Source organism: Equus przewalskii, chromosome 32, assembly GCF_037783145.1.
Source record: "Equus przewalskii isolate Varuska chromosome 32, EquPr2, whole genome shotgun sequence".
Lineage (NCBI taxonomy): Eukaryota > Metazoa > Chordata > Mammalia > Perissodactyla > Equidae > Equus > Equus przewalskii.
Genome location: NC_091862.1, coordinates 5,697,326 through 5,722,455, shown reverse-complemented (window position 1 = coordinate 5,722,455; position 25,130 = coordinate 5,697,326). Strand labels below are relative to the sequence as shown.

At 34.9% G+C, this 25,130-nt stretch overlaps 1 protein-coding gene across 32 annotated transcripts in view; it reads left to right on the top strand.

Annotated features, from left to right (window-relative positions):
* QKI (QKI, KH domain containing RNA binding) overlaps window positions 1-24,805 on the top strand; it is a 151,705-nt gene extending 126,900 nt beyond the window's left edge. For 7 of the 32 annotated variants that reach the window (XM_070602986.1, XM_070602996.1, XM_070602997.1 and 4 more), the window contains 3 exons: window positions 10,044-10,131; window positions 11,704-12,003; window positions 13,990-18,245. In XM_070602986.1, the coding sequence (XP_070459087.1) occupies window positions 10,044-10,131; window positions 11,704-12,003; window positions 13,990-14,015 (414 nt within the window). In that variant the 3' untranslated portion in view covers window positions 14,016-18,245. Of the gene's footprint in view, window positions 1-10,043; window positions 10,132-11,703; window positions 12,004-12,716; window positions 18,246-18,792 lie in introns of those variants that run through there. The other 25 variants (XM_070602982.1, XM_070603002.1, XM_070602992.1 and 22 more) reach the window with 10 other exon arrangements.
* Window positions 24,806-25,130: the final 325 nt, after the last annotated feature.

The window sequence follows — 25,130 nt, the reverse complement described above, 5'->3', positions numbered from 1 at the left end:
AACAAATGAAGAGGTGTGCTCCTAATAATGTGCAATCAAAACTTTCATTGTTAAAAACTTTTGTTTTATAAAACGTTTTCATGGGAAGTTAGAGTTTCTAACTCACAGTAACAAAGTTGCTTTTTCCTATGGGAAATTCAGTAATCAAAGGTTTTTGAAAAAGCTATAAATCTGATACTAGAAAACCAAATTATAACAGGACAGATCCAGAGTTGAATTACTTCTAGCTCTGGAACCAGAAATGTTGCCTTTCTTTTTACTACTAGCAAATTGTTTCTTAAATATTCATACCAAATATTTAAAGCACCAACCACCTCAACAAAAGCTGCTTACCTGTATAACATCAATGAAATTTTAACCAATAGTGCCTAGTAAGTATGTATGTTGTTCTCTAAGTTATTGCTTCCTAATTCCATTTCTTATCATGAAAACTCATCTGTTAGAAAAATACCAGCATGTGTGTGTGTATTGAAGCCAGTGGTAAGAATTGTGCCACCACTTGTGATAACCGTACGAAACGGAAGCACTGGAGCTTGCTGAGACGAATAAGTCCTGCCACTGTCGATTAAAAACCAAGTAACGAAGCGATTCTTAGAGTTGATCATGTCATAGTTACAAGACAATTAAAATGTCTTTGAGCCACTCAGCTTAATCTGTTGTGGGTGCTCCTAAATTAAAAAAATGCATTACAGCAATTTCTTTCTAAAGCATACTTTTGTTACATGAACTTCATTTTAGCTACTTACTTTTGTAAATTAGAGGTATTTTGAGTATAAAATATGTCACTGGAATGTAACATTTAAGAGTATACTAATTTTATATATGTCTGATATTTTCCATGATGAAAAGAAAAAAAACTGTAAAAGTACAAGTAACTTTTAGAAACTATGTATTCTACCCACATATGTATACATACATATATGTTACACATACATACATGGGTATCTATAGAATACACAAATGCAGTAAGTAGTACTAAAACTGGTCAGAATACAAGCAATATTTGTACTCTCTAATCTTTTCTTTGCAGTTACTGAGCTAGCTTGTCAGATGAACGCCTCCAGGCACAGAGAGCAATCATCAAGTTTGCCACGAGTATAGACTTTTTAGTGAACTGCCATATTTTAGTACAACCTCAGCAGATGTCAGTTTTCATGGGGGAAAAAAAAGTGGGAAGATCACAGCTCTTTCTTGAAAATACCTGAGGAAAACCCCAATTTAAGCCTCCATTCAAGGAAATCAGTAGCATTGTTTACATTCGGTTAGCAATTATTTTGCTTTAAGTTTTTTTTTAATAAAGTTATCGAAGGGGCCGATACCTATACCTCTGTGTAACCATGTCCCCTGGAAAAGCCTTTTCAGGGCACAGTTTAACAGTGTGTGCATCTTCTAGAATGATGTGGGAACTAAACAAATAACTGAAATTCTTCTTGGCATTTATTCAGAAGAAGTAATCTCCAATTGGGAAAGTAATTGGCACCAGTATTCTTTATAAAAGCAAAAAGTTGGGGCCCGGCCCCGTGGCTGAGTGGTTAAGTTCATGCGCTCTGCTCCGGTGGCCCAGGGTTTCGCTGATTGGGATCCTGGGCGTGGACATGGCACCACTCATTAGGCCACGTTGAGGAGGCGTCACACATGCCGCAACTAGAAGGACCCACAACTAAAATATACAACTATGTGCTGGGGGAATTTGGGGAGAAAAAGCAGGAAAAAGAAAAAAAAGATTGGCAACAGTTGTTAGCTCAGGTGCCAATCTTAAAAAAAAAAGCCAAAAGTTAATGTTAAGCATTGGTTTAGACTTAAAGTGTTATGAATGTTTAAAATGTCATGCCACCTTTCCACACGCATACAATTGGTTCTGCCCTTTAACCATCTCTTTTTCTATTCTCATCTCTCCATCCCCACTGAAATTACCTCAGTTCAGGATACCACTATGTGTTACCTGGATTAGGAACCTATAACCTCCTCTTAATCTATATGGTATTCCTGCCTTTAGTCTTACCTTCCCAAGTATTCCTCATGCTGGAGCTGAAGTGCTGCTTCTAAAACAGAAATCTAATTATGATTCTCCTTAGGTTAAAAAACTTGAGTGACTTCCAGTTACTCCAAGGAGTATGTCCACTGCTTGCACATGGCTTGCAAACTGTTATTACCTTACAGCTTCATTAGTTCTTTCATACTCTTGATGCTAGACCTTTGAACATGTTGTCTTTCTCAGAATCACCTTCACTCTTTGTCCCCTCTGTAACTCTTACTTATCCTTTGGGTTTCAGATTGCATATTATTATGTGTTGATACCCCAAAGCCTTCTCTGTTCTGTTCATCACCAGTCCAAACTGAATTTGACACCCTTGCACTATGTTCCTGGAAAGTCCTTGTCATCAGTTTGTTTTAGTTGCTTAATTGTCTGTTGCCGGCTTTTCCCACCCACCCCATCCCTCCCGCACACAGACACACCAGTTTCCAGGAGGGCAGACTTTGTTAGTTAAAACCTATCCTAGGGATAATGTTTCAGTAAACATTTATATAATGAATGTAATCACTTTTTAGAGTTTCAAGGACTATAATATGAAATTTTTTGATAGAATATTTCATAAAAACAGGATATAAAATTGTATAACAACTCTTAAAGGAAAAATCCCATTCATAATAAAATCTAGATCAGAATAAAAATATTAAGTTTCCCTAGAGTAGTAGATTGTGGGTAAATTTTAAAATACAATTTTAAATCAATAAAGAAGTACCTAGATTTGGAAGGACAATAACCAAATCCATTTGTTTATGAGTCTAGATTGTTTAAGAGCATTTTCTGCTTTGAGTCCCTGGATACATGCTATAAAATAGAGTTATGATCCTGTCCTTGGTAGCTTAAACTTTGTTGCTGTTTTCTCCCCCTTGGTAATATGTCACTGATACCGTTTTCAAAATAGATAAGTTTTGTGTATATGGAAAGAAATCTGTTGAGACCGGTGACTCCCTTCCTTGATAAACTCATTTAGTGTCAGAGGGAATTCCTTGGCAGCCTGAGTATTCCTGTCCCCTTCCCAGTGCTTGTGTTGACAATATGTGTAGTGTAGACGTTCACTGAAGCCTGGAGGTTACACTACACGACTATCATTTGTGACTTACAGTCTGCAAGTTCCCTCTGCCCTTTGCTGTAAGAGCCCTTAGCTTCTTAAAACGCTTTCTGACGTTTATGGTTTTCTCACCACCTCTCCATTTTTGTTTCAGTTGATAATTGTATGTTACTAAAAGTTTATGGCTCATTGTTGTCACACTAGTTGGATATGGTGTGATTCTTAGTATTCATAAAACACCTCAAAATACAGGGTAAACCTAGCAGCCACAGAGGATACAGGAATAGCCAAAACCCAAAATGACCATGCATAATCAGCTTGCTTAAGGAGAGTGTTTTTATCGGTTAACTGTAAAAGTTAATAAGGTTCAAAGTTTTAAGTAGAAGAACTTCTTTCCTCTAAAGTAGTGTGTGGTGTACTCCAGCAGAACAGCTGTTTCACTCACAATTGCTCCTGCTATGGAGGAAAAAATTGCTAAGATTTTCGTTCTGGAATTGATTCCTGTTTCTAGCAGTCAACTCCAGTACTTAACTTTCTGTGATTTATTTTGTCCTACTTTCAGATGTCGTTTTTAGATTACTATATAGGTAGTTTCCTACTTAAGAAATGGGGGAGTATTTGCAGTTTCCTTCAGAAGTAAAATATTTTTTGTCCCTAAGGGGATGTGTTGTTTGCATTCCAAGTTTTTTTATTATCATTTGATTTTTCAAGTGTGGCTGAACCAAACCTGGCTCTTGTTGGATAGCTAAGCATAAGAAGTATTCAAGTGCTTTATTAACCTAGTGGCACAAATTCCTATCTTTTGTTTAATTCTACCCTAAAGTACTGCCATTGGCAGAGATAATACCTGTGTTATGTATACCTTACAGGGTTGTTCAGAGGATTCAATGAGATAAGAAAGGTTAGATTCTTTATAAACTATAAACACTTAAAATATAGACTTTTATTCGAATCCCAGAGAAAAGACCTAAACCAAGAGCCTAACAAAACCAGGTGGGCAGAGAAGAAGTAGTACTAAATAGAGGCCCAGACCCATCATTTGAAAGCATATAGCAAGTCAGTTTGAAAATTAATAAGATAATCATCTTGAAGAAAAATATTCTGAAAATGGTGTGGGAGGATAATTTTCCTACTAGCTTTATAGGATAAGTTGGAGTAAGTAGACCCCAGATTCATATTTAGCTGTCTACCTGACATCTCCAGTTGAGTGTTAAATAGGCATTTCAAGTTTCGTATTTACAAACAGAACTTTTGCTTCCATATCAGCCTATATCTTCTCATTACATGGAACTACCATCTACTTTACTGCTTAATCCTGAAGCTTAAACATCATTCTTTAGTGTCTCCTTTTCCCTCACCACCTATATCCAGCTGGTCATCAAGTCCTGTCTAGTTAACTAACTTCTTCCGTCGCTGTTTTTATCTCTACCCCCATCCAGTTCGTCTTCTTCCGTCACCTGGAGTGGATTAAAGCTTGTGACTGGTCTCCTTAATCATACTCGAGCTCCCAACGGGCCATTCACAGAATAGCAAAATGAACCTTTAAAGATAGATCCTGTTGTCACCCTCCTCTATAAAACCTCTATTTAAATTTGTCAGTTAAGGTCTTTGCCAGACTTTTCTTTAGCTGGTAGAGTAGATGCAGGCAATGATTGGTTTTAAAGTTCTTTGTAAGTTTTGGTCACTCTTCATTTTCTCTTTTCTAATTTCTTATTCAGCCCTTGTTCTCCAGTTGAATTAGTCATGTACTTTTTCTTTTATGCTTGGAAAAACTTTTCTACTCATTTCAAATTTATAGAAAAGTAAGAATCTGCATTTTCTAATTTATTGAGCAAATTCACCTTTGCAGGGCATTGGGGGCTATGAAGAAGACTGGTTTATTAGTTTTTGGTTAGCTATGGATATAAGTCACTTGAGACATTTCCTAAAAACAAGATGAAAAAAATAGAAAAGAGGAGATAGTATATGGCAATATGTGATCGATTTCCCCAAAAGGAGTGGCATAGATTTGAGAAAGTGATGCCATCTGTTTTATGTGGGACTGGTTTCAAAAGACTGTCCGCTGGAGAGAAGTGATCTGGGCTGTTAGAAGAGGCAGCACAGGATGCTTCTAGACAGGATCTTGTCTAACTTGGAGGCAGAAAAGCATAAGGTATTTTCCAGGGGACAGCGGACAGATGATTTTGACTAGTACAAAATGTTTGCAGATAGAGCTGCTTATAGAAGTTGTTCGGTGCCTTGGAGACTTTGGGTTTTTCTTATAGGCAGTGGTTTGAATTATTTTATCAGTTGACACATTATTAATGATTTGGAAATATTCATACATTTGTTTCAGCTCTCTATTATAATTCATTACATTGTCGTAGTGGGTTTTCTTTAATGTGTACTTTATAGATTTTAAAATACCAAATAAACTTGATTTTCTTCATTTCTTACGTGAGGTCATTGATGAATTCAAAAGATACTTCCACTTAAAGTCACCACATCATTGGAGAAGGTATAACGAGGACTTTGGATCAGGTACTATGGATTGGAAGCCAGTTTTGCAGTGTGACCTTGTGTAACCTTGGATAAGCTACTTAACTTGTCTGAACCTCGGGGATAATATAGTACCAATTCCTTAGCTCTGTTCCGAAGCATAAACGCTTAGATGATGAAGATCTAGTATCTAGTTCTAATAAGGAAGAACAATATATAAATTGTTCTACTCTAAATTATTAAAACCTTGTTACTCTCATCTAGTATTAACCATGATCTTTTTCTATCTTAATAGCATAGCTGTATCTAACTATAATATATGCATAAATTTTATATATTTATATACAGATCCATTATCTATCATTCATAATTGCAAACCCCCAGAAGTTCAGAAAAATATGTTTATAGTGTGTCTTTTATCCCACTTAGTGTGAGTATTTTTATGTTTGTTACAGATTGGATTATTGTAGTGTTCCCCGAGACTCATTGGGGATGTTTTGTTATCATTGAAATACTATCTTTCTACAAATCTGAAAAATTCTCGAAACACTCTGATGCCACAGGTTTTAGATATGGGGAAGTGGACCTGTAAAGAAGTTAGCAAGTGTTTGTTATATTTTTAAACTTTTCTGTTTCAAAGGTAAAAGTGTTATTCATAATATCCTAATTATCTTTACATAATGTTTTCCATGCAAAATACAAGAGAAATATTCATCTACCCTATGACCCAGCAATTCTCCTCTTAGGTAATTATCCAAGAAAAATGAAAACTTAAGTTCACCAAAAAAAAAAAAGCCTTGTATGAGAATTTTCATAGTGCCTTTATTCACAATATCCCAAAGCTAGAAACATCCAAAAGAATGGATAAATAAATGAAATGCTGCTCAGCTGTTAAAACAAATGAACTGCTGATACATGCAACAATATTGCAAGAGTTTCATAAATAGGTTGAGAGAAAGAAACTGGACACAGAAAAGTATATACTACATGATTCCATTATATGAAATTCTAGAATAGGCAAACTAAACTGCGGTGATAAAAATCAGATCTGTGGTTTCTTGGTGGGACTTGACTGGGAAGAGGCACAGGGAACTTTCTAGTTGGTGGAAATGTCCTATCTTGATGTACATTCCTTAAAACTGATGGAATGTTGCGCTTAAGATCTCAGGATTTCACTGCATATAAATTATACCTTGATTTTTAAAATATAGAGCAAATACTTAAGAAATGAGAAGTTAGGAGGTTCCAGATGACCACTTGGATTCAGCATTGTAAAATAGCATTTTATCATCTTAGCTTTGGTTGCTTAAGAGCAACCAAAAGTCAGTGTTCACTCTCAATAGAGCAAGTTTCTATAAAATACCTTTTGAAATGTCTGGAGTTGAGATGTATGATTTCAGGATGCCATATTTGATCAGCTTGTATCTTTTTGAGAAGAGGAGAGGTCAAATAAACTCCCAGTCTGAAGCCTGGCTCATAGAAGTTCTAGAGCCACTGGACTATAGGAAAAACTTAGTAGTGATAACTTCAGAAACCAGCAAGTTTTCTTGTCTGAACTTACGTTTGAAAAAGAGGTGGCATGTGCCTTCAGCAGTGTTCAGGCAGGTTTAACTGCCAAGTTTTGTTGACAAAACCAGGGCAAGAAGGCTCAAATAACGCCTTCTGAGTGAAAGTAATTCTGTAACGAACTCTGCCATCTCTTGACACACAGAATGGTGCTCTCTGAGTACAGTGTGGGTGGGAGTGGTGAGGACGCCGTAGTGAAGCTCTCTGGAGTGAGACCACCAGGTTCAAATTCCAGCTTTGCCAGCTAAATTCTGGGCTCTTCTGGGAGGTGTTAGTGTAGTCGGCCATAATGTGATATAATCCAGTGTACGTACCATAATTCATAACTTGGAAGTCTCAGTGGCCTCTGGCTGTGTCATCATGGCATACTCCACTGACACTGCCTGGTTAAAGCTGTGCTTTCTGGTTTTTATTCTCCCCTTCAGGGGTCTCTGCTAATGTCACTCCATCTGTTTTTCAGTTTCCTGCACTCCGCAAAAGGCACAGAAATGCATGTGCATACCCTGATGTGCACACATGTGTTTCTTCCATCATCTTTCTCTGGCTCTCTCCTGTGTTTGACGCTGCATCACCAGCTAATGAGTGGGGTTATTTTGTTAGCCAAAAGAAGCATTTCAATTAAAATATGTTTAAGCACCTCTTCTCTGGACAGGGCTCTGTGTGAAGCATTATGTCAAATCACTTCTTCCATCTTTATTTCTTCTGATTTGCTGGCAATTTCAAACATGTACCCCTTTCTCATTGTGGAAGATGACTAAAGATATAGCTATTACTTTTCTTTTTATTTATATAGTGTATAATTCATGGACTTACTCTGGTATTCTATTATCATGTGTAGGATTTAAATTTGAAATGACTTGATGTTTTAATTTTTAGTATTAGTTGTTTTCAGTGAACAAGTTTGAGTTAAATCATAATGATTCTAATTCTTCCTTTCCACTGATAGTGCTTACTTATTTTATCTTTAACAAGTAATTGCTGTGTCTTTTAAAGAAATCATAGTACTTTATTTTTTTCCATTCGTCTTTGTACAAGTTCATAGAGATCAAGGATTAGTAATTCCACAAGCATTCAGATATCTTCTCCGTTTTCTACTACTGCAAAACAGGTTTTTGGAAAATTGGCAGTGGTACGTTAACACCGTCTTCATGACGTTTTCACTCATCTTTAGTTTAATTGTTTGTGGTTATTAAAAACCTCAGCAGTTCTCTCTGCTACCCCATTTGCTGCTCTGGTTCCATGGACAGAGTTTTGTGTGGCATTTACAGTTCTAATAGAAAAGGAGGACTGAGAAGTTTGTCATCTGTCCTGGTACTGCTCCTTTCTTGAATCAGAAAGGACCAAAGTTATGTCAGAAAACTGTATCATAGGAAGTCCTGAGGATTAGATAGTGCATAAAATATGTGAGGAGCACGGAGTTCCATTTCTGCCACCATCTTCAGGGATGAACTGTAGTCAATGGACCGTCGCCTGCTGCTGCTTTCTGCCGCATTAGGGTTTATTCTGTAGATTTAGACATTGGAGATTTGGAAATAAAGTTAGTTAAAGATTTCTCATACCAATCACTTAAAAAGTAAATCCTAGCAAATAACTTGAGGGGTAGCATGAATAGGGAGATAGGTAGTGATAAATAAGAAATAGACTCTATTCTCGAGGAGCTTACTTCAGTAGTGGTTGTCTACAACAAACTTTAATTCAAGGCAGAAGCCATATAATCTACAGACGGCCCTGTGAGAAGGTAGCGTTTGGTTGAAGTTTGCAAGGATTAGATACAATTTGGAAAGAGGAGGGGGTAGAGCAGAGTACAGAGGAGCATTTAAGATGGAGGAAATAAGAATATGCACAGAGATGAATAACAGGGAGTGATTTGGTTTGATTTATAACATACACACTACATGTAAAAAATAGTGTAAGATTAATTGATTTAACTTAAGAAGGTAGTTTGGGGCCAGATCATAGGTAGCATGAATGGTTTATATTTTTAGGTAGTAGGAAACCATGAGGGGTTTTGAGATATGAGAATATTAAGAAACATTAAGATGAAAGTTGTGTTTTGAGCAGTTAATGTGGCCATTATGTATAGATTGATTGGAGAACAGATCCCATTAACATAATTTTGTAGTAGTTGACTAGAACAGGCTGACAACAGTGAATGGAAGGGGTGGGGTGAATCCCAGGTAAATGGGATGGCCAAACATTTGGATGATCAGAGACCATCCTGGTTTATGCCTGTCGTCATAGCATAGTTATTAATAGTGCCCCTTTTTGCTTTTAAATATTTCATGGTTTGGACATTGCATTATATGTTGACCGTAAAGATAGATTTGCTTTTAGAATTGCTAGCTCTTACTCATTGAGGGGAGAGTGGGATGTTGACATAAGAGAACAGAATGTGTATACAAATTTTAGAAATTCTTATAATTATTATGATTTTATTAAATTTTCCTTTTTGGACAATTAAACAAAAAATTCTCTTACTTGAATACCACAATCAAATCTTATATGTTTAAAATCCCAGGTTTTCTTTTTGTTTTTTTTCTTTTAATGAACACATTTGAGTTTTGTAATCTTCAACAAAATGATAAATGCCAAAGAGAATATACTGTATTTAACCTTATCTAACATTTTCATTGATTCCATTTAAAAGCAACGCTTAGAACTTCCATAATCAACATAGCTTGCGTAAAAATGTCCAAATAGAAATTTAGCTAGTGGCAGTTGAGAGTATCCTGTGTCAACATGCCGTCACTTGAGAGAGTGGGCTTCAGTATGTCAGCACCTTTTGGTGCCTGGTCTTTTTTCCCTGATTGAAACAGGTGGCAGTAGTCACATGATACCTATTTTAAGGCTTGTGCATAGATGAGGCTGTCATGTATGTGGACCGTCTCAAGTGCTTACTGCTGTTGTGTTTTCCATGTATAGGCAGAAGGAGAAGACAGCCTGAAGAAGATGCAGCTGATGGAGCTTGCGATTCTGAATGGCACCTACAGAGATGCCAACATTAAATCACGTAAGAATGAAACTGAGGCCCAGGGTTATAACTGTTGCAGCCATTTTGTCCACAAGCCTTTCTCCTTTGGCAGCACAACACATGAACAGTTAAACAAAGAGAAGAGTTGAAATAATTATCACTTGATATGGGACTAACAGTTTCATTTTTACTGCTTTCATGAATTGAAGACACTCTCTTAATTTTATTTTATGCCAGTATGTCTAAGTTTTGGGTTAATAAACTTTTCTTTTATTCTTTTGATGAAATTTCAACTTCTAAATTCAATAGTTTCAGAAAATTTTCTCTTCTATTAACTACAGATTTAAGGCTTCTAGCTTATTTTGTTGGATTTGCTCAAAGAACAAAAACATTTCCAAAACTTTTTTTTTAAAAAAAAGCTAATTTGGAATGTATCTGAATGCAGTGATCCTCCTGTTGAATTCTGTCCTTTTGTCTTGCTTGCATGTATTCCCTCCAATATTTTTCTCTATTGATTTCATATGTGAGTTCACAGAGAGCAGTAGGTGATACTACTTTTAATCCCATTTTTTCCTTTATATGCATGCTTTCATAAACTGTGAGGATTGCTTTTTTAATATTTAAAATGACATAATGTGAGATTTATATTTTGAGACAATCTAAGGTTTACACATCATTTATATGAATATTAATATGTTTAAATACTAATTTTTTTAAAGAGGTAAAAACTAAAGTCCTAGCCAACTTTCCAAAAATGTAGGCAACCTAGTGTGTTTAGAAGGGGTTACTTTACAAGTAGTTGACTTTAATTTACTCATGAAAATGAGTACAGTCATGTGTCACTTAATGACAGGGACACATTCTGAGAAATACATTGTTAGGTGATTTCATCATTGTGTGAACATCACAGAGTGCACATACACAAACCTAGATGGTATAGCCAGTACACACCTAGGCTATATGGTACTAATCTTGTGGGACCACCATTGTAAATGTGGTCCATCTTTAACTGAAATGTCATGTGGTCCATGACTGTATATCATTAATAGTTATGTATTTAGGAATGGGATATTTTTTGTATTGTTTTGTCTATGAAGAAGTTAATTCCTACAGATGCAGAAAATGTATAACTAGTGGTTGCTTGACTCCCTTAATACAGTGAAAGTTATATTAATTTGAAACTGAAGCTACTCTCTAGAAATATACAAAAACTGTATTTCTGTGGACTCCAATTACAAAATTTTTTTTAACATCTTTTAATGCAAGTTTTTTCTTGTGCTTCTGCATGTACCTTTCATCTCACGAGATCTTAAAAATACAGATATATCAAATATATGAACTAAATATAACCTATTTTAATGGTCTTTTTTTTTTTTTACAGTGGCTTTTTAATTTTTGCACATTTATACTTAATCACATTGGGAAGGGGGAAGCTGTTTGCATTTGATTGGTGTGCTTTGGCATTTTTGTGTGATCAGCGCATGTACTAATGATTTCCTTTTATTTTTCTTCCTTCCTGCTTTTTCCTTTCTTTTTCCTACTTCCCTCTCATTTTCCGTATTTTATACTGCTATCTCTATACTTCCTTCTAAATTTCTTTGCTTACTGTAGCAGCCCTTGCCTTTTCTCTTGCAGCAACAGCTCAGGCTGCTCCAAGGATTATTACTGGGCCTGCGCCTGTTCTCCCACCAGCTGCCCTGCGCACTCCTACGCCAGCTGGCCCTACCATAATGCCTTTGATCAGACAAATACAGACCGCTGTCATGCCAAACGGAACTCCTCACCCAACTGCTGCAATAGTTCCTCCAGGGCCCGAAGCTGGTTTAATCTACACACCCTATGAATACCCCTACACGTTGGCACCAGCTACATCAATCCTTGAGTATCCTATTGAACCTAGTGGTGTATTAGGTAAGTTGATCTCCTTGTATGGTTAACAACATTTTTATTCCTAAATTTTGCTGTCCCAGACTTTGAAATGATTATATCAGTTTTAAAGAGGCCAGACAAGTTTCCATTAGGAAAGGCTGAAGACTGAATTTATTTCAGCCTCTCTAAGGGTTCCCTTTGTAAATAATTGCACTTTAAATTTTTTCAGATTCACTTTGGTAACTCAAATTCACTTTGGTTGGGTAAATTTGCTGTGAACATTTTAAGCAGAAAATACACATTTGACATCACTGACGTCATTCTTAGTTTTAGATCCCATCCGTTGGCCTATCCCCTCCATCAGCTCCACCACCCAAAGTTAGATTCCTTCTATCTCAGAGATTTACTTAATTGTCGACTGAATTTTAAATTTCTATGTGAAAGTATTTTGAGATCATTTTGAAACTGCTGTTACTATGTGTGTTTTCTAATATTTGTGATGACTTAAAATATGAGAAAGGCCAGGTAAATAGTTGCATTCTTCAGATTTCTTCAGTTTTTCTTTTTGAAGTCCTAGTTAATAAGAAATACTCTTAATTTCAGTAGTACAGTATGGAATTGTTAAATAAATACCAGGTCACTGAATTAGAATCACACTTGAGGCAAAAATTAAGATCATACTATAAACGCTTGGTTTTACATGAACAAAAAGTGGTGTGCTTGAAAAAGACATTACTGATGCCTTTTTTTTATAGAGTGGATTGAAATGCCAGTCATGCCTGATATTTCAGCCCATTGACTTGCTGGATGAAGGACTAGAATACAGCAGCTGTTATAACACGACCAGTCAATGTGGAACAAACTGTTTCCGTGCTGCCCCTTTGTTTTACCAGACAGAATTTGAATACTTTTTTCTTGAATTGTATATGACCTTGGTGCTGCGTGCATGCTATTGACTTTTAGGACTTATCTGATCTTTTAAGGGTGTTTTTTTTCCAGCCTTAATACTGATTTATAAAAATTTGGAAGCCTTTAATGAACCGGACACTAAGATTTAAACTTGAAAGTCATTGTTCAATTAAAGAAAGCCACAGTGCTCTGTATGTTATCTGTGTGTGTGCATGCACTCAGGTGCCTTTTGTTTCATGAGCAGATACATTTTATTGTACATGTTTTTCGTTTATCTCTAAATCATTGTATAAAATACTATAGGTCAGAATTTTACGTAGAACTGTTTATGAGAGGCTTGTTTCTGTTGCACATTTCATAAAGCATTTTTAAATAACATGTAACATGTAACCTGTTGACGTTTTCCTTTCTGTTAACGCTCTGTCCTGTGGCCCCATGCCTGCTCCTTTCCCCCAGAGCTCCTCTCTGCTGCACGCACAGCGTCTGTTGGAGGAGTTTGACTGTTGCTTCCTGCAGGGCTGGCCCTCTTAGCCACCAGCTGCTGTTCTAGCACTCTCAATGCAAGATCTTGCTGATTTTGCCTCGTGGAGTTATACTTGTATAAGAGTAGTTCATCTAAAATGAAAAAGGGTGATGGACCAGTTTACTGCTTAGAAACAGCAAGAGGCACTGCAGTAAAATTTGTTTCTCACTTTAAAGCAATGTATTTTTTGTTGTGTTGGGAAATTTTTATTTATAATACTTAATTGTTAGACTGACAAAATTAAAAGCAAAATATACAGATACCTAATTGGCATTCATAAGATGAATAATAATGAGTACTAAATGATGAAAATCCATTATTAGTTTTATTTCTCGCTTTGCCACCTAAGCAGTAAAACATGTGATATTGACCACTTAGAGAACTGAGAAAATTATTTCAAATTGCTAAGTTATAATAAATTTGCACACAGATAACATGCATGCTATATATGTCAAGTCTCACATCACATTATTTTAAAATAAGCAGTGCCCTTCAAAACAGATGCAGACATGTGTGTTGGTGGTAGTGAGGAGATTGGTATTAGCATCAAATCTTCATTGATGACTAATTTTTAATTCCCTTCCTTTTATCTTTAGGTATGGCTTTCCCAACGAAAGGCTAAGAATTCAAGAACGGTCTTAACTGAACCCTCATCAGATCTGAATTTAACAAATGCTTAGTCTCAGCAGCCTCTGGGGGGGTGGGGGGAAGCTTAGCCTAGCAGTCAGTGACTTACTTGCACTTTTTGCACACTGATAGAAAATAAAAGTATGTTATTAATTTGGTTTAGTCTGAATCTTACAAAGTAACAGTAATTTATAAAGGAGTGTGTAGTAGTATACTGACTGCTAAGTGTACTATACTGTTTGCTTTACTAATCACCTAATTCATTGCAGTTCATACTTATTGACTCAAAGTTTAAAACCACAATCTGTAGGCTTTAAGAATTGCTTTTAAACCTTTTTAAGTGATAAACTCTGGATGGTCTTAAGGTTAGCAAATAATTGTCAGTATTAAACATGGCATTATTTAAGTAGTCCTGCTGCAAGAAAGGCACTTCAGTGAATATGTGACTAGTAAAGCTTAAATATGTTTGGATCTAATAGAGTTCATGAAATACTGTAACCTGGGATTGTAAATGAATGGATGAAATAGGTTAAGGCCAAGATGTTTGAAATGAATGCAATATTAATAGATGCATATATACGCAACATATTATGGTTAATTTTAAAACTACTGTGCCTTAACGTGTTTCTTAAAACGAAACTTTTGTAGTAAATGAACATTTGAAATCCATTTTGATAAACCTGCTGTTAATGTTTGTTTTCTTTTCCCCTGTGAATGTTTTCTAACTTTGTCTTGGTAATTGCAATTTAACTAGGTGCGGTGGCTACTAAAGTTCGAAGGCACGATATGCGTGTCCATCCTTACCAAAGGATTGTGACCGCAGACCGAGGTTAGTTTAGTTCTGCAGTTCTTGTTTCTAAGAAATGCGTTGGGCGTCCATAAAATTTGCAACACCACACCTGATGGAAAAATATAACTGCTTACCTGCACACTATTTCTTTTCCTTTTCTAAATTAATTTGTAATAATTGACAGATTTAAGGGTTGGGTTCTTTTCTTTTTGCTCCCTTCATATTTTAATTTATTAAATCCTATATTAGTATGTACTATGATTTATTCCTACTAAAACATAGATTAGTCCATTTGGGGAGCTATTAAATTTTGATGTTGCCTTAATTATTTTTCAGTAATAATTTTTGCTAAAATTTGCCTTTTAATTGTTCTGAAATTTTGGGTTGGTTTTGCAAAATGAACTGAGTGGATGGTGCTTTAATGAGAGAAGTAAAGGAATATATGCCTCCTGTGTCCTTTTGGAGAAAACTGAAGATTTAGTTTCCATTTTCCTTTTTAGTAAGATATTTGAGCCACTGTATAAACATGAGGATATGCATGTCAAGTACCTAGCTAAAATCAACAAAGTAAGGACTGTGAAGATAACTTTGATGCAGTTGGATTTTTTATAAATCAGAAAATCAATTCCCTTTTATTCTTACATTCTCTTGCCAAAATGGATCCTTTGATTTTTGTCATTTGCTGCTAAAATATATTATCTGAAGGTAAACTATCTCTTGAAGTTCTGTGGTGACATGAATCCAGCTGTTTGAATATCCTTTTTGACTAACCTGTGACTGGAAAATAAGTCTTCATTTTTCTCCTTTTCAACATTTGTAATTTGTGTCCTATATATGCCCTTGGACCCTATTATAAATTATTTATGTTTATTGAGGAGTGATATTTTCGGTTTATTGACATTGAATTGTTTTCTAAGTTTATCATCAAAAGATAGGAATCCAAAGTAAGGTAGAAAAGGATTTTTTATAAGCTTCTATTATGGCATGTTTATTACCTACTAATTAAGTTGATCAAAGTCTCTAGTATTAGTGGGGAAAAGTGATGGATTTACACCCCAATCCTACATCTTCTGTGCACTTATGAAAGACCTACCTGCTTCACATGGTTATCTTGAATACTGATGATAAATACTGGACACACCTGTTGTCCACATCAGAATAAAATACGTTTCCAAAGACATTGATGATTATTTATTTAGCATCATACATAATTAAAGAGCCTTGAAGACTTTTAACTAATACGTACGCTACTTATAGTGATCATTCAGTGAACAAAATAATTAGACCCCCAAGCTCAAGGGTTATTTATGAAGATAATACACCTTGTAAGTGTGTCGTGGACAAGCATGTACACCACCTTTCTTGCATCAGAACAAGTCTCCTAATGAAGGAGGAAGTTAAAAAAAAAATCACTTGGCACTTAAGGAAACCAGATAATTCCATGAATAATTTGAAGCTCTTTTTCACATTATTAATGTCTAAAATAGTTCTAAAGAGCATTTTAAAGTACGTTTTCTTCTGTTAACCTTTCCCTGTATCCCTTTTAAGAGATTTCTCATAATTTTAACACAATAATTATTGGCCTACTCAATACTGCAGTGCCTTGAGATAGTTAAAAATATTAGGAAGATTTTATTTTATTTGGAAATAACAGCACATTCCATGCATGGCTCTTTTGTAGTTATCTGTGTTTTGATTAGTCCTGTCACTGTTTGTATTCAAAATGCAATGTCAGCAAACCGAAATGCTACCTTTTTTTTTTTTTTTTTTTCCTTAAATAACAGAATACTTGTATACTGCTATTACTATCACTGTATGCACTCTTTGGGTCTAAGGGAGATGTCTGAAGTCCTTCACTTAAATTATTTTATGATACTACTGTTTTCTCTATTTTTGAGGTTTTTTATTATTATTTTTTAATCTTTTGAAGGGAAGATTAATATAAGCATTCATTTAATGCAAGGAGCTCAGCCCTTGGACATATAACCATGTAATTCTATATGAGCATTTAGAGTACTACATGGTTGACAAATATCTATTTCTTTACTAAAAATAAACCCACCTCTACACCTATTTCAAAACTGAATTTGAAGCCTATAAAAGACCAACTGACTTTTTAGTTGTAATGAACCATAAGTAATTTTGCACGGTTGACACACCTGTGTGTACTGTAGGAGGCCAGGACTTGGCAGAGGATGTATTCTAGGTGTACTGGTATATATGTAAATGGTAGTTTGCTTTGTTTATATATTCCACACTCAAAAAACATAATCAGAATTTTTCTGAATAATGATTTTATAAAAACCATCATTTATGTAATTTGTATAAGAAACTTAATACAATTTTAATCAAAATTTTAAGTAATATCAAAAATGCTTTAAGATTCTGTATTTCTGGAGTACCTATGAAGTGGTATGACTACAGCATGTTAAATATTTATTTTCTTCTTTGATTTTGGAATAGCAGTTTTTATTTTAAATAAAATTCCACTTATTTTTAAGAAATTCAGGGAAAATTTGGTCACATTGAAGATACAATATTTTTGTAGTATTTATAAACTATCCTAAATGATAGACTATAGAAAGCATTTTTGTTATATGAAGGTAAACCAATCCATTATGTAGATCACTTAAACTCTGAACATTACACCTCCTGAGTTTTGATTTATGAAGTAGCATGGAATCTACCTTTGCACTGAATATCTTTTCATTCACGTCTCCTCTGCCTTAGTCGCAATGGCAACAGTACAGAAAATTGTATCAAACCTCAGAATATAGTAGAAATAATTAAGCTGTTGAATGAGTCTTAAAAATCATACTACTGTTAAGTGGACCAAGTTTGGTGAAGCAGAATGTGACAGAGGTTGATTAAGGAAGGAACAACTCAAGGACATTGGGAATGATAACTTTTCCACTTGAGAACTACTTTATGTTTTACTGTAATTTTTAAAAATTTTTTTTGTTCTGTTTGTTATTTTGCGAAAGAAAATAGTATTTACAGGTGGCTTCTTTTAAAATATAAAATATAAAGCAGGAATGTATATGAAATGTCAGATTTTATTGTATTTGCAGAGTATTAGCTTTGAAATTGAATACAGAAAGCTGTAGTTTTAAAATGCCTTATTGGTATCAATTAGAAATTTCTTATATTTTTTGATGTACTTAGAGCTTTTTGAGTATAGAATTTTAAATGGCAGGATTTTACAGTGTTTACATGCAAGTGCATTTTATAAGTGTTCTATATGTGTAAAATAGTATTTTCAACTGGAAAGTGTTGGCTAGCGCAGAAGGCCTGGCCTTTTTCTGGTTCCCATGATGTTGCCTACACTGCTAGACTATAGTTTAGTATTGCTTTGTATCATGAGGCCAAGAAATTCCATGTTGTTTGTAAATAGAATAATTGAAAAAGCAATAAACGTTTATTGAACAAAAGAAACCTTGTTTGGCCCAGAGTTTATGTTGAACCAAATTGTTCATAGAAATTTAAATTTCTTTAGATCCATTTCTGTTAATCATCAGTTATTAATAATCACATCCATCATTAATAGTTGCTTTAATGCTTGCATCTGAGAGAATACTAATGCTTAATAGCAGTCAGATACTGATAACTGCACTGACTGTTTCAAAATTCTGTATACCAAACCTATTCATTGTTGTTGTTTTCCAATTTCCTTCATTGACTGCTACTAACTATTAGTTGTTAGTTGTATTTTATTTCTATTTTTTCCTGTTAACCAATTTTTTTTTTTTTTGTGGGAGTGGGCTCTCCTTCATTTGTTCAAATCATGATATGAAATTGTCATGATTTTTATTGTATTCTGTAGATGGTGTCAATCAGTTTGTCAGAATTAAACATGCTTTTTTTTTATTAGTTGTGATTAGTTTTTCATGTTGTCATTAAGCCGTCACTAGCTGAAACTAATCTCTTCTCTATCTTTTCTTTTCTTTTTTTTTTGTTTTGTTTTTTGTTTCTAACCACCCAGCCGCCACCGGCAACTAACCTATGACCTTCTGACCTCTGAACTCTTCACCCAATGATGACCTGACCATGCCTGCCTGCTGATCAGTTAACTGGTAATCGCCTTTGCTTGCCTGTCGTCAGTGCAGCGAGCTGAGGCACTTGTCCGTTCGTCTTACCATCTAACCAAACAAAAGACAAAGAAATTGTTGTCCTCCAACTCAGCTTTTGGTTTTTTTTCTGTTTGGGTGAAAGTGGTTCTAGAACCTGCACTGAATAGTAGTAAAGCAATAAGGCCCAATTCATCCCACAGCACTGATCATCTTTTAATGTCCCACCCTAAGCGAACGGTAAGAAGGCCTCACTTCAGAAGGGGAGACAGATGGCCCTTACCTACTCAATGACAGAGGCAGTTACTGTGAGAGACTTCTAGGAATCTTTTCTTCTCATAGCGAGTCCAGGCTCTCTGAATGTACTGTGTGATGATGCATCATGCATGAACCTTCGGTCAGGGATGTCATTGGTGAAGTGATCTCAAAAAGTATTCAAAATTTGATATGCTGTTTAGTCACTACAGTGCCCTCAAAGGGCAGAAGTTGCAGCCTTTTTTATATTGCCTGCCAAAATTTGAAGTATTAGAAGTGTGCCATGAGACAAAAACTTAAGGAATTTTGAAAAGTAATGCAAAGAACAAAACTGCAACACTATTTTTAAAAAGATAAATATCTGAGTTAAAATTACTGAACCTTTATTTTACACCTCCTTAAAAAAATATATGAGAACAAGGTACATGCATTATGTGTCACATTACTGGGCAAACTGTTCAAATATTTTTTTTAAACCTCCCTGTATAGAAAAAAATCATTAAGGATGTAAAAGCCATGCTTGCCTATTTGCTGTATACATGTAATGAAATTGTAGATAAAGTGTAGTGCATTGAAACAAATGAACAAAAAGTAGATACTTTTACTATACAAGGGTGCTGGTGCAGAAAAAAATATATATATTTTTGGAAATGTAGCATTTTATACTTTCAAGTGTTATAAAAAAAAAGAAAAAGAACAAAGAATCCCTTTATTTCATTAAATGATTTTTTCTGGTGGTTGTCAAGAAACAAAAGACCAAAAGAGCCTTTTTGTCTTTCTTTTTTATTTTTTAAGTATTGGAATAAGTCTAAAGAAAAGAAAGTGCCTTATTTTCCTTCATGGTCATTTAGTCAAGTGTCTCGTAAGATCAGCTCCTCCCTCAGAATACCAGTTAATGCATGTTACTCAGTCGCCCAGTATGTGAAAGAAGATATGAGGGGAGACAAATGAGTTGATGGTTTGAATTGTATGATTTTTGCCACGTTACCTTGATACAAATTTGCCAAATCTGATACTGTGAAAAAATTTGATAACTTTTCTAATACCTGACAAGTTTTAAAACATCATTCTTTTAAAATCATAATTGAGTGCTTTTGGTTATTGCACTATTTAATGTTAGCCCAAAGGATTCTGAGATAAAAATTATGTGTGATCTGAACATCAGTTTACAGACAAAATTAGAGCTTTATTTTATTTGGAGAAAGAGGGGGTGTGGTGGACTTTTCCTTACTAATTGGAGATAATAGTATGCTTAGCAAACTTTTTCACAAAAATGAACCTTTGTGATTTTCATTCTGTCTTTAAATGACCGAAATTTAATCAGACTTCTTTCTACCATCTCTTTGCTGGTTTTAATAACCTAAGCTACCCTCCCCACTCCACCCCACCCCCACACACCTTCTTTTCTTTCAAAGATTGTGAAAAACTCACATCATTGTGCATATTAATACTCAAGTACATGTGAGTTTCAGCTTCCAGTTTCTCTTGAAGTTCAGTTAATTTTGTAGTTGAAGCGATTTATGCACAGAGCCTACATCTAAACACTTAAGTAAATAATCATTAACTGCTCGGTACCAGACGTGGCAAATATTAAGTGGCAGTGGATTCCCAGCTCATCAACTCGTTCCCTCGTACATACCTTCACAGCTTCACAGTCAAAGGTCAGCAGTAAGCTCAGTAAGCACCTTCCTGGTGCCCTCCTCCATCATCTTGTCTCACTTGGAAACGTTTTCAGTTTATTTACTATGCAATAGACATTCATTGTTTTGTATTCAGCTAGCTTTGGTTTAATGTGCCACTGCTTTGTCTTTCTGTTACACATACAGTTGTTTTGATTTATTTACAATATATGCTGTGCCATTTTGATTTTTATTTTGGTTGGTTGGTTGAATAAATTTGCGACACTCAAACACTTGAGGTGATAGTAGTTTAAAACGATACCAGTATTTGATCCAGTTTCATCTCAACTGTGTTATACCTGGACATTTTAGATGTTTATCAAAGGTCTTTTATGGGGAAGAAAAGTAAATATATGAAATAAATGTGTGACATTTATGAGTAATGTTGGCTTTGAACAAACTTTTGAAAACTTAGTTGACAAAATTTTGGATCAACTGAAAAAAAAGCATGACTTTTGAAATCTCTGAATGCCTTGGTTCTCAGTATTATCATTCTTTATTGAATTTATTTCTTATTAAAATACGTAGTTTTTAAGACTTTTTTTCTGACAGTATTATGTAATTTTTTAGCGTGGGTAGATGGGAGTGTCGCTTGTATGTTACCGTACAGCTGACATGTATTTTTGTCTATTCTTTATTATCTTAGTAGTTTCATGCTATGTATGTACCATAACCAACCTATTGCCTATGAGAAACATGTAAGATAATGTATTTACAGCCATTGTTACAAGTTTATAATGTATTTTTCTATCTTGTTTTATATGTATGTTATATAACATTCAAAAAGAATTTTTTTCTTGATTGAGAAAAGGATACAAAATGCAAAATCCACAATTTTGATAACTGAAAATTGCCAATTGTTTTGCAGTACTTTATTATATTGGGTGTCTTGTCTTTCTTGGGCTTTTAGTTAGCTAATGAATGAATACATTAGACACTTTTGGGTTTTAGTTGGGATTTTACATAGCTTGCATTTTAATTCTTTGGTTCTTTGCTGTTTCTATTAACCCATAGCATTATTTTAATAAATGTTATAATACCAACCTACTAACTCTGGACTATGTCTGTTTATTAACCTTTACATGTTTAATTAAAATAAACAAATAAAGACAAAAGAATGTAAAGTCTTGAGTTACTGGACTAACCCTGAAGAACGTGACCACAGATAACATGGCGTGACTTGTTTTTATGTTGTTTGTCAGCTGACAATTCCGCACACTACTGTTAAAATGGCTTTGGTTATTCTGGCCTTTTACCTTGGGGGTTACGTGCCAGTAGAAATGGGAACAAAGTAGCGTTGGTTTGAGGCATCCTTCTAGTCTCGCCACTTGCCTTTCAGCCTCTGCATTACTAATTCCACACTTTATTTTTCCTTCTCCAAAATAATCACTGTCTGCTCACAGCATAAAGAGTAAAGAGATTCATTGTAATGATAAACCCCAAGAAACCAGTTTGATTCTTTGTTGAACCATTTCTTTTAATTTTTGTAAATAGGTAATTTTATGGTTACATTATAAAGCAAAGAATCTCATGATGTTTTACCTTTATTCAGATTTGTGTTTTATTTGGACATTTTCCCTATCTAAAGTGTTCAGTTGTTTTAGCCAACTGCTCCTGTTAGGGTGGCTCCGCACAGATAAAGCCAAAGGTAGAGTGACTCTGTTTCTCATGACAGTCGAGGGTAAGCCATTATGACGACACTGCACCCTACTTCTCCTCACATGTCCTTCAGTAAGAGATCAGACAGCATTGCTGAGTTTTTCTCAGGTGTTCGTTCTCTCTCACCTCTTCCAAAACACAGTCATAATATAGCGTTAGTACAAGAAGTGTAAAGGAGAATAAAACTGCATTTGAAAAGTTATATATCATTAATTTCTTGTGTGCAAGTAAATTTAAGAAGATTTATTAAATAATCTTCATGCTTTTCTTGGCTGTAACCTAGGTAAATTGACTTCTACTTACAAATTCTTTAGTTTAACTCTTGAGGTGCCTTTTTATTTCACAGATAGTAGTAATTTCCTTTTCTGTGAAACAGTTCTCCTAGATAATAAGAAATTCACAGGATGAATTTTTGCAATTGTAAATAATGGCTTATTTTTGTAAATTACCTCTTATTTATTTTAAAGTTCTAAAATTTGAGGCTGAAATGAGTCACATGTTATAGAAGACGTAACTATACCAATATGCTATTAACCAGTCAGACTGTCAAAGTATTCCCATATGATATTTATATATTCTCATAGTGTATATGTATACAAAATACACAGAGTAGTGATAACAGCTTATTTAATCGTTATTGAGATGGTCATTTGCTTTGAACAGAGTTGTTTCTCTGATGCAGGGGATGTATCATTAGGTAGACAGAGCTTTAATATGCTACTATCTGTAAAAGTTCTCACTGCCATACAGTTCGTATGTTACTCTGTAAAGATTTGAAGATGTCTGTTAAGCTGCTAATATGTAAGTCATCATGGTACCATGTCACTTAAATTGATGATGAATTTCTATGCAATTTACTACACATTCTCTGAAGCCTATGAATGCAGTCTCATCTCATTTTCAGTTAAGGGTACTTTAGGTATAATTATGTCATATTGTCACCTCTGTTGGCAAAGTTGTAAAACTGTTTTTAAAAGGTGAAAATATTACGAATCCCATTTTTATACAGGCTGTAGTAGCATTAAACATGAAACTACCAAATTCTTAGAATGATAAATGCTGGAGTCAGTTTATTGTTTCATACTATTATTTGGCTAAACAGTTGCAAGTTAAGCTTTCAGTTGAGAAGCTGCTGAAATTAATGCACTTAGTAGTTAAGCGTTTTTTTTCTTAGGCAAAATGTCAAGGAAAATGTAGTGTGAAAGAAGATATTCACATAGGCCTCAGTGCGGTGGCTCTCAGTACTGCAGAGCTCACCTAGAGGGGCAAGCGAAGCGCCCCGTCCTTGAAGCCAGGAGGAGCGTAGTGAACATGAGGTAGGTGGGTGGGTAAGGGTTTCTGGATAAATTCTAGATAGGTACAAAGGATCTAAATTTTCTAGGGTACTGAAAGCAGGCAATGGATTTAAATGAAATTGCCCGTTACCAAATCAAGAATCTTCTTAACTGGTGAAGTCTAATGCTTTTATATCTTATATATGACAGTCTAAGTTTGTCCAGTTTTGGAGAGTTTTTTGTGTGCTTGTTTAGGATAAGATGTCTGTCTTTATTCTTTGATAACAATTAGCTATCATAATATTTCCAGAAAGTGATTTTTAGTAGAATGAAATGTATTGCTAAATTATAATTCATTATTTAATAGCAAAAATTACTCTCAGAAAACTTTTTGGACTTGCACCCTTTCTAAGTACATAAGGTAATTTTTTTAACATTTCACAAATTTCTTAATACGTTTATTTTAAATGGAAGAAAATTCATTTTATAGATAACACTTTTAGAAATATTCGTATGGTACACACATGTAATTTTTTATCTGGTTTCTTTAGTATAAAATTGTCTAAATTGGAATGCCCTTGTTATGAAGAGATGACAGACTTATCTGCATAGCTGGTGCTCAATGCTGAATCAAACTGGTGTTCACCTAAGTGTAGTACTTCCCTTTCTGTGTTTCTTCTGCACTAATTGCCAGGGTGGGAGAGAGAGGGGAAGAATTCTTTCTCGGTAGAAGTGGATGGTAGGTGCAGCAAATAACACTACATTGATACTGCAATGCTTAAGATTTTGCTGTCCCTTGTTGACAAAAGACACCACGTTGTAGAAAAAGCTTAGCTCCCAGGGTAAAAAATTGTATCTTTTTAAAAATGCTATTATTGAGAAATTTTGGTTACCAAATACATCTTTGATGGTTTATATTGTAGTGTGTATAAAACATTTAGAATTTTATTTGTGGAGATTGTATATATAGAGAAGAGTTGGAATAGGGCTTCCCAGATCACCTGTGAATGGAGAACCGCGTATGACTGTACATGAAGTGCAATAAACCAACTGGAAAAGTGCATGTGCTTCATCCTCTCAAGCTGCCTGCAGCTGAAGATGCTGCTTATGGGTCCCCATAAAACCATGTATAGATATCAGGATAAAAAGTACACATCTTCATTTAAAATTTTTATTGACGCTTTTAACACCGTTTAAAAGAAAATAGAAAAATCTGACATCCTGAAACTCTTAATATCTTTGGAAGAAGATCATAAGATTTGCCCTGATTTCAGTGATTAAAAACGGACTCAGTGAACAGGTTTCTGCCTTTGCTCGGTTGAGGATGCAGCCACAGTAGTTACCTCTACCTGGGAAACTCAGGTCTGATTCGCAGGTAGCGTTCAG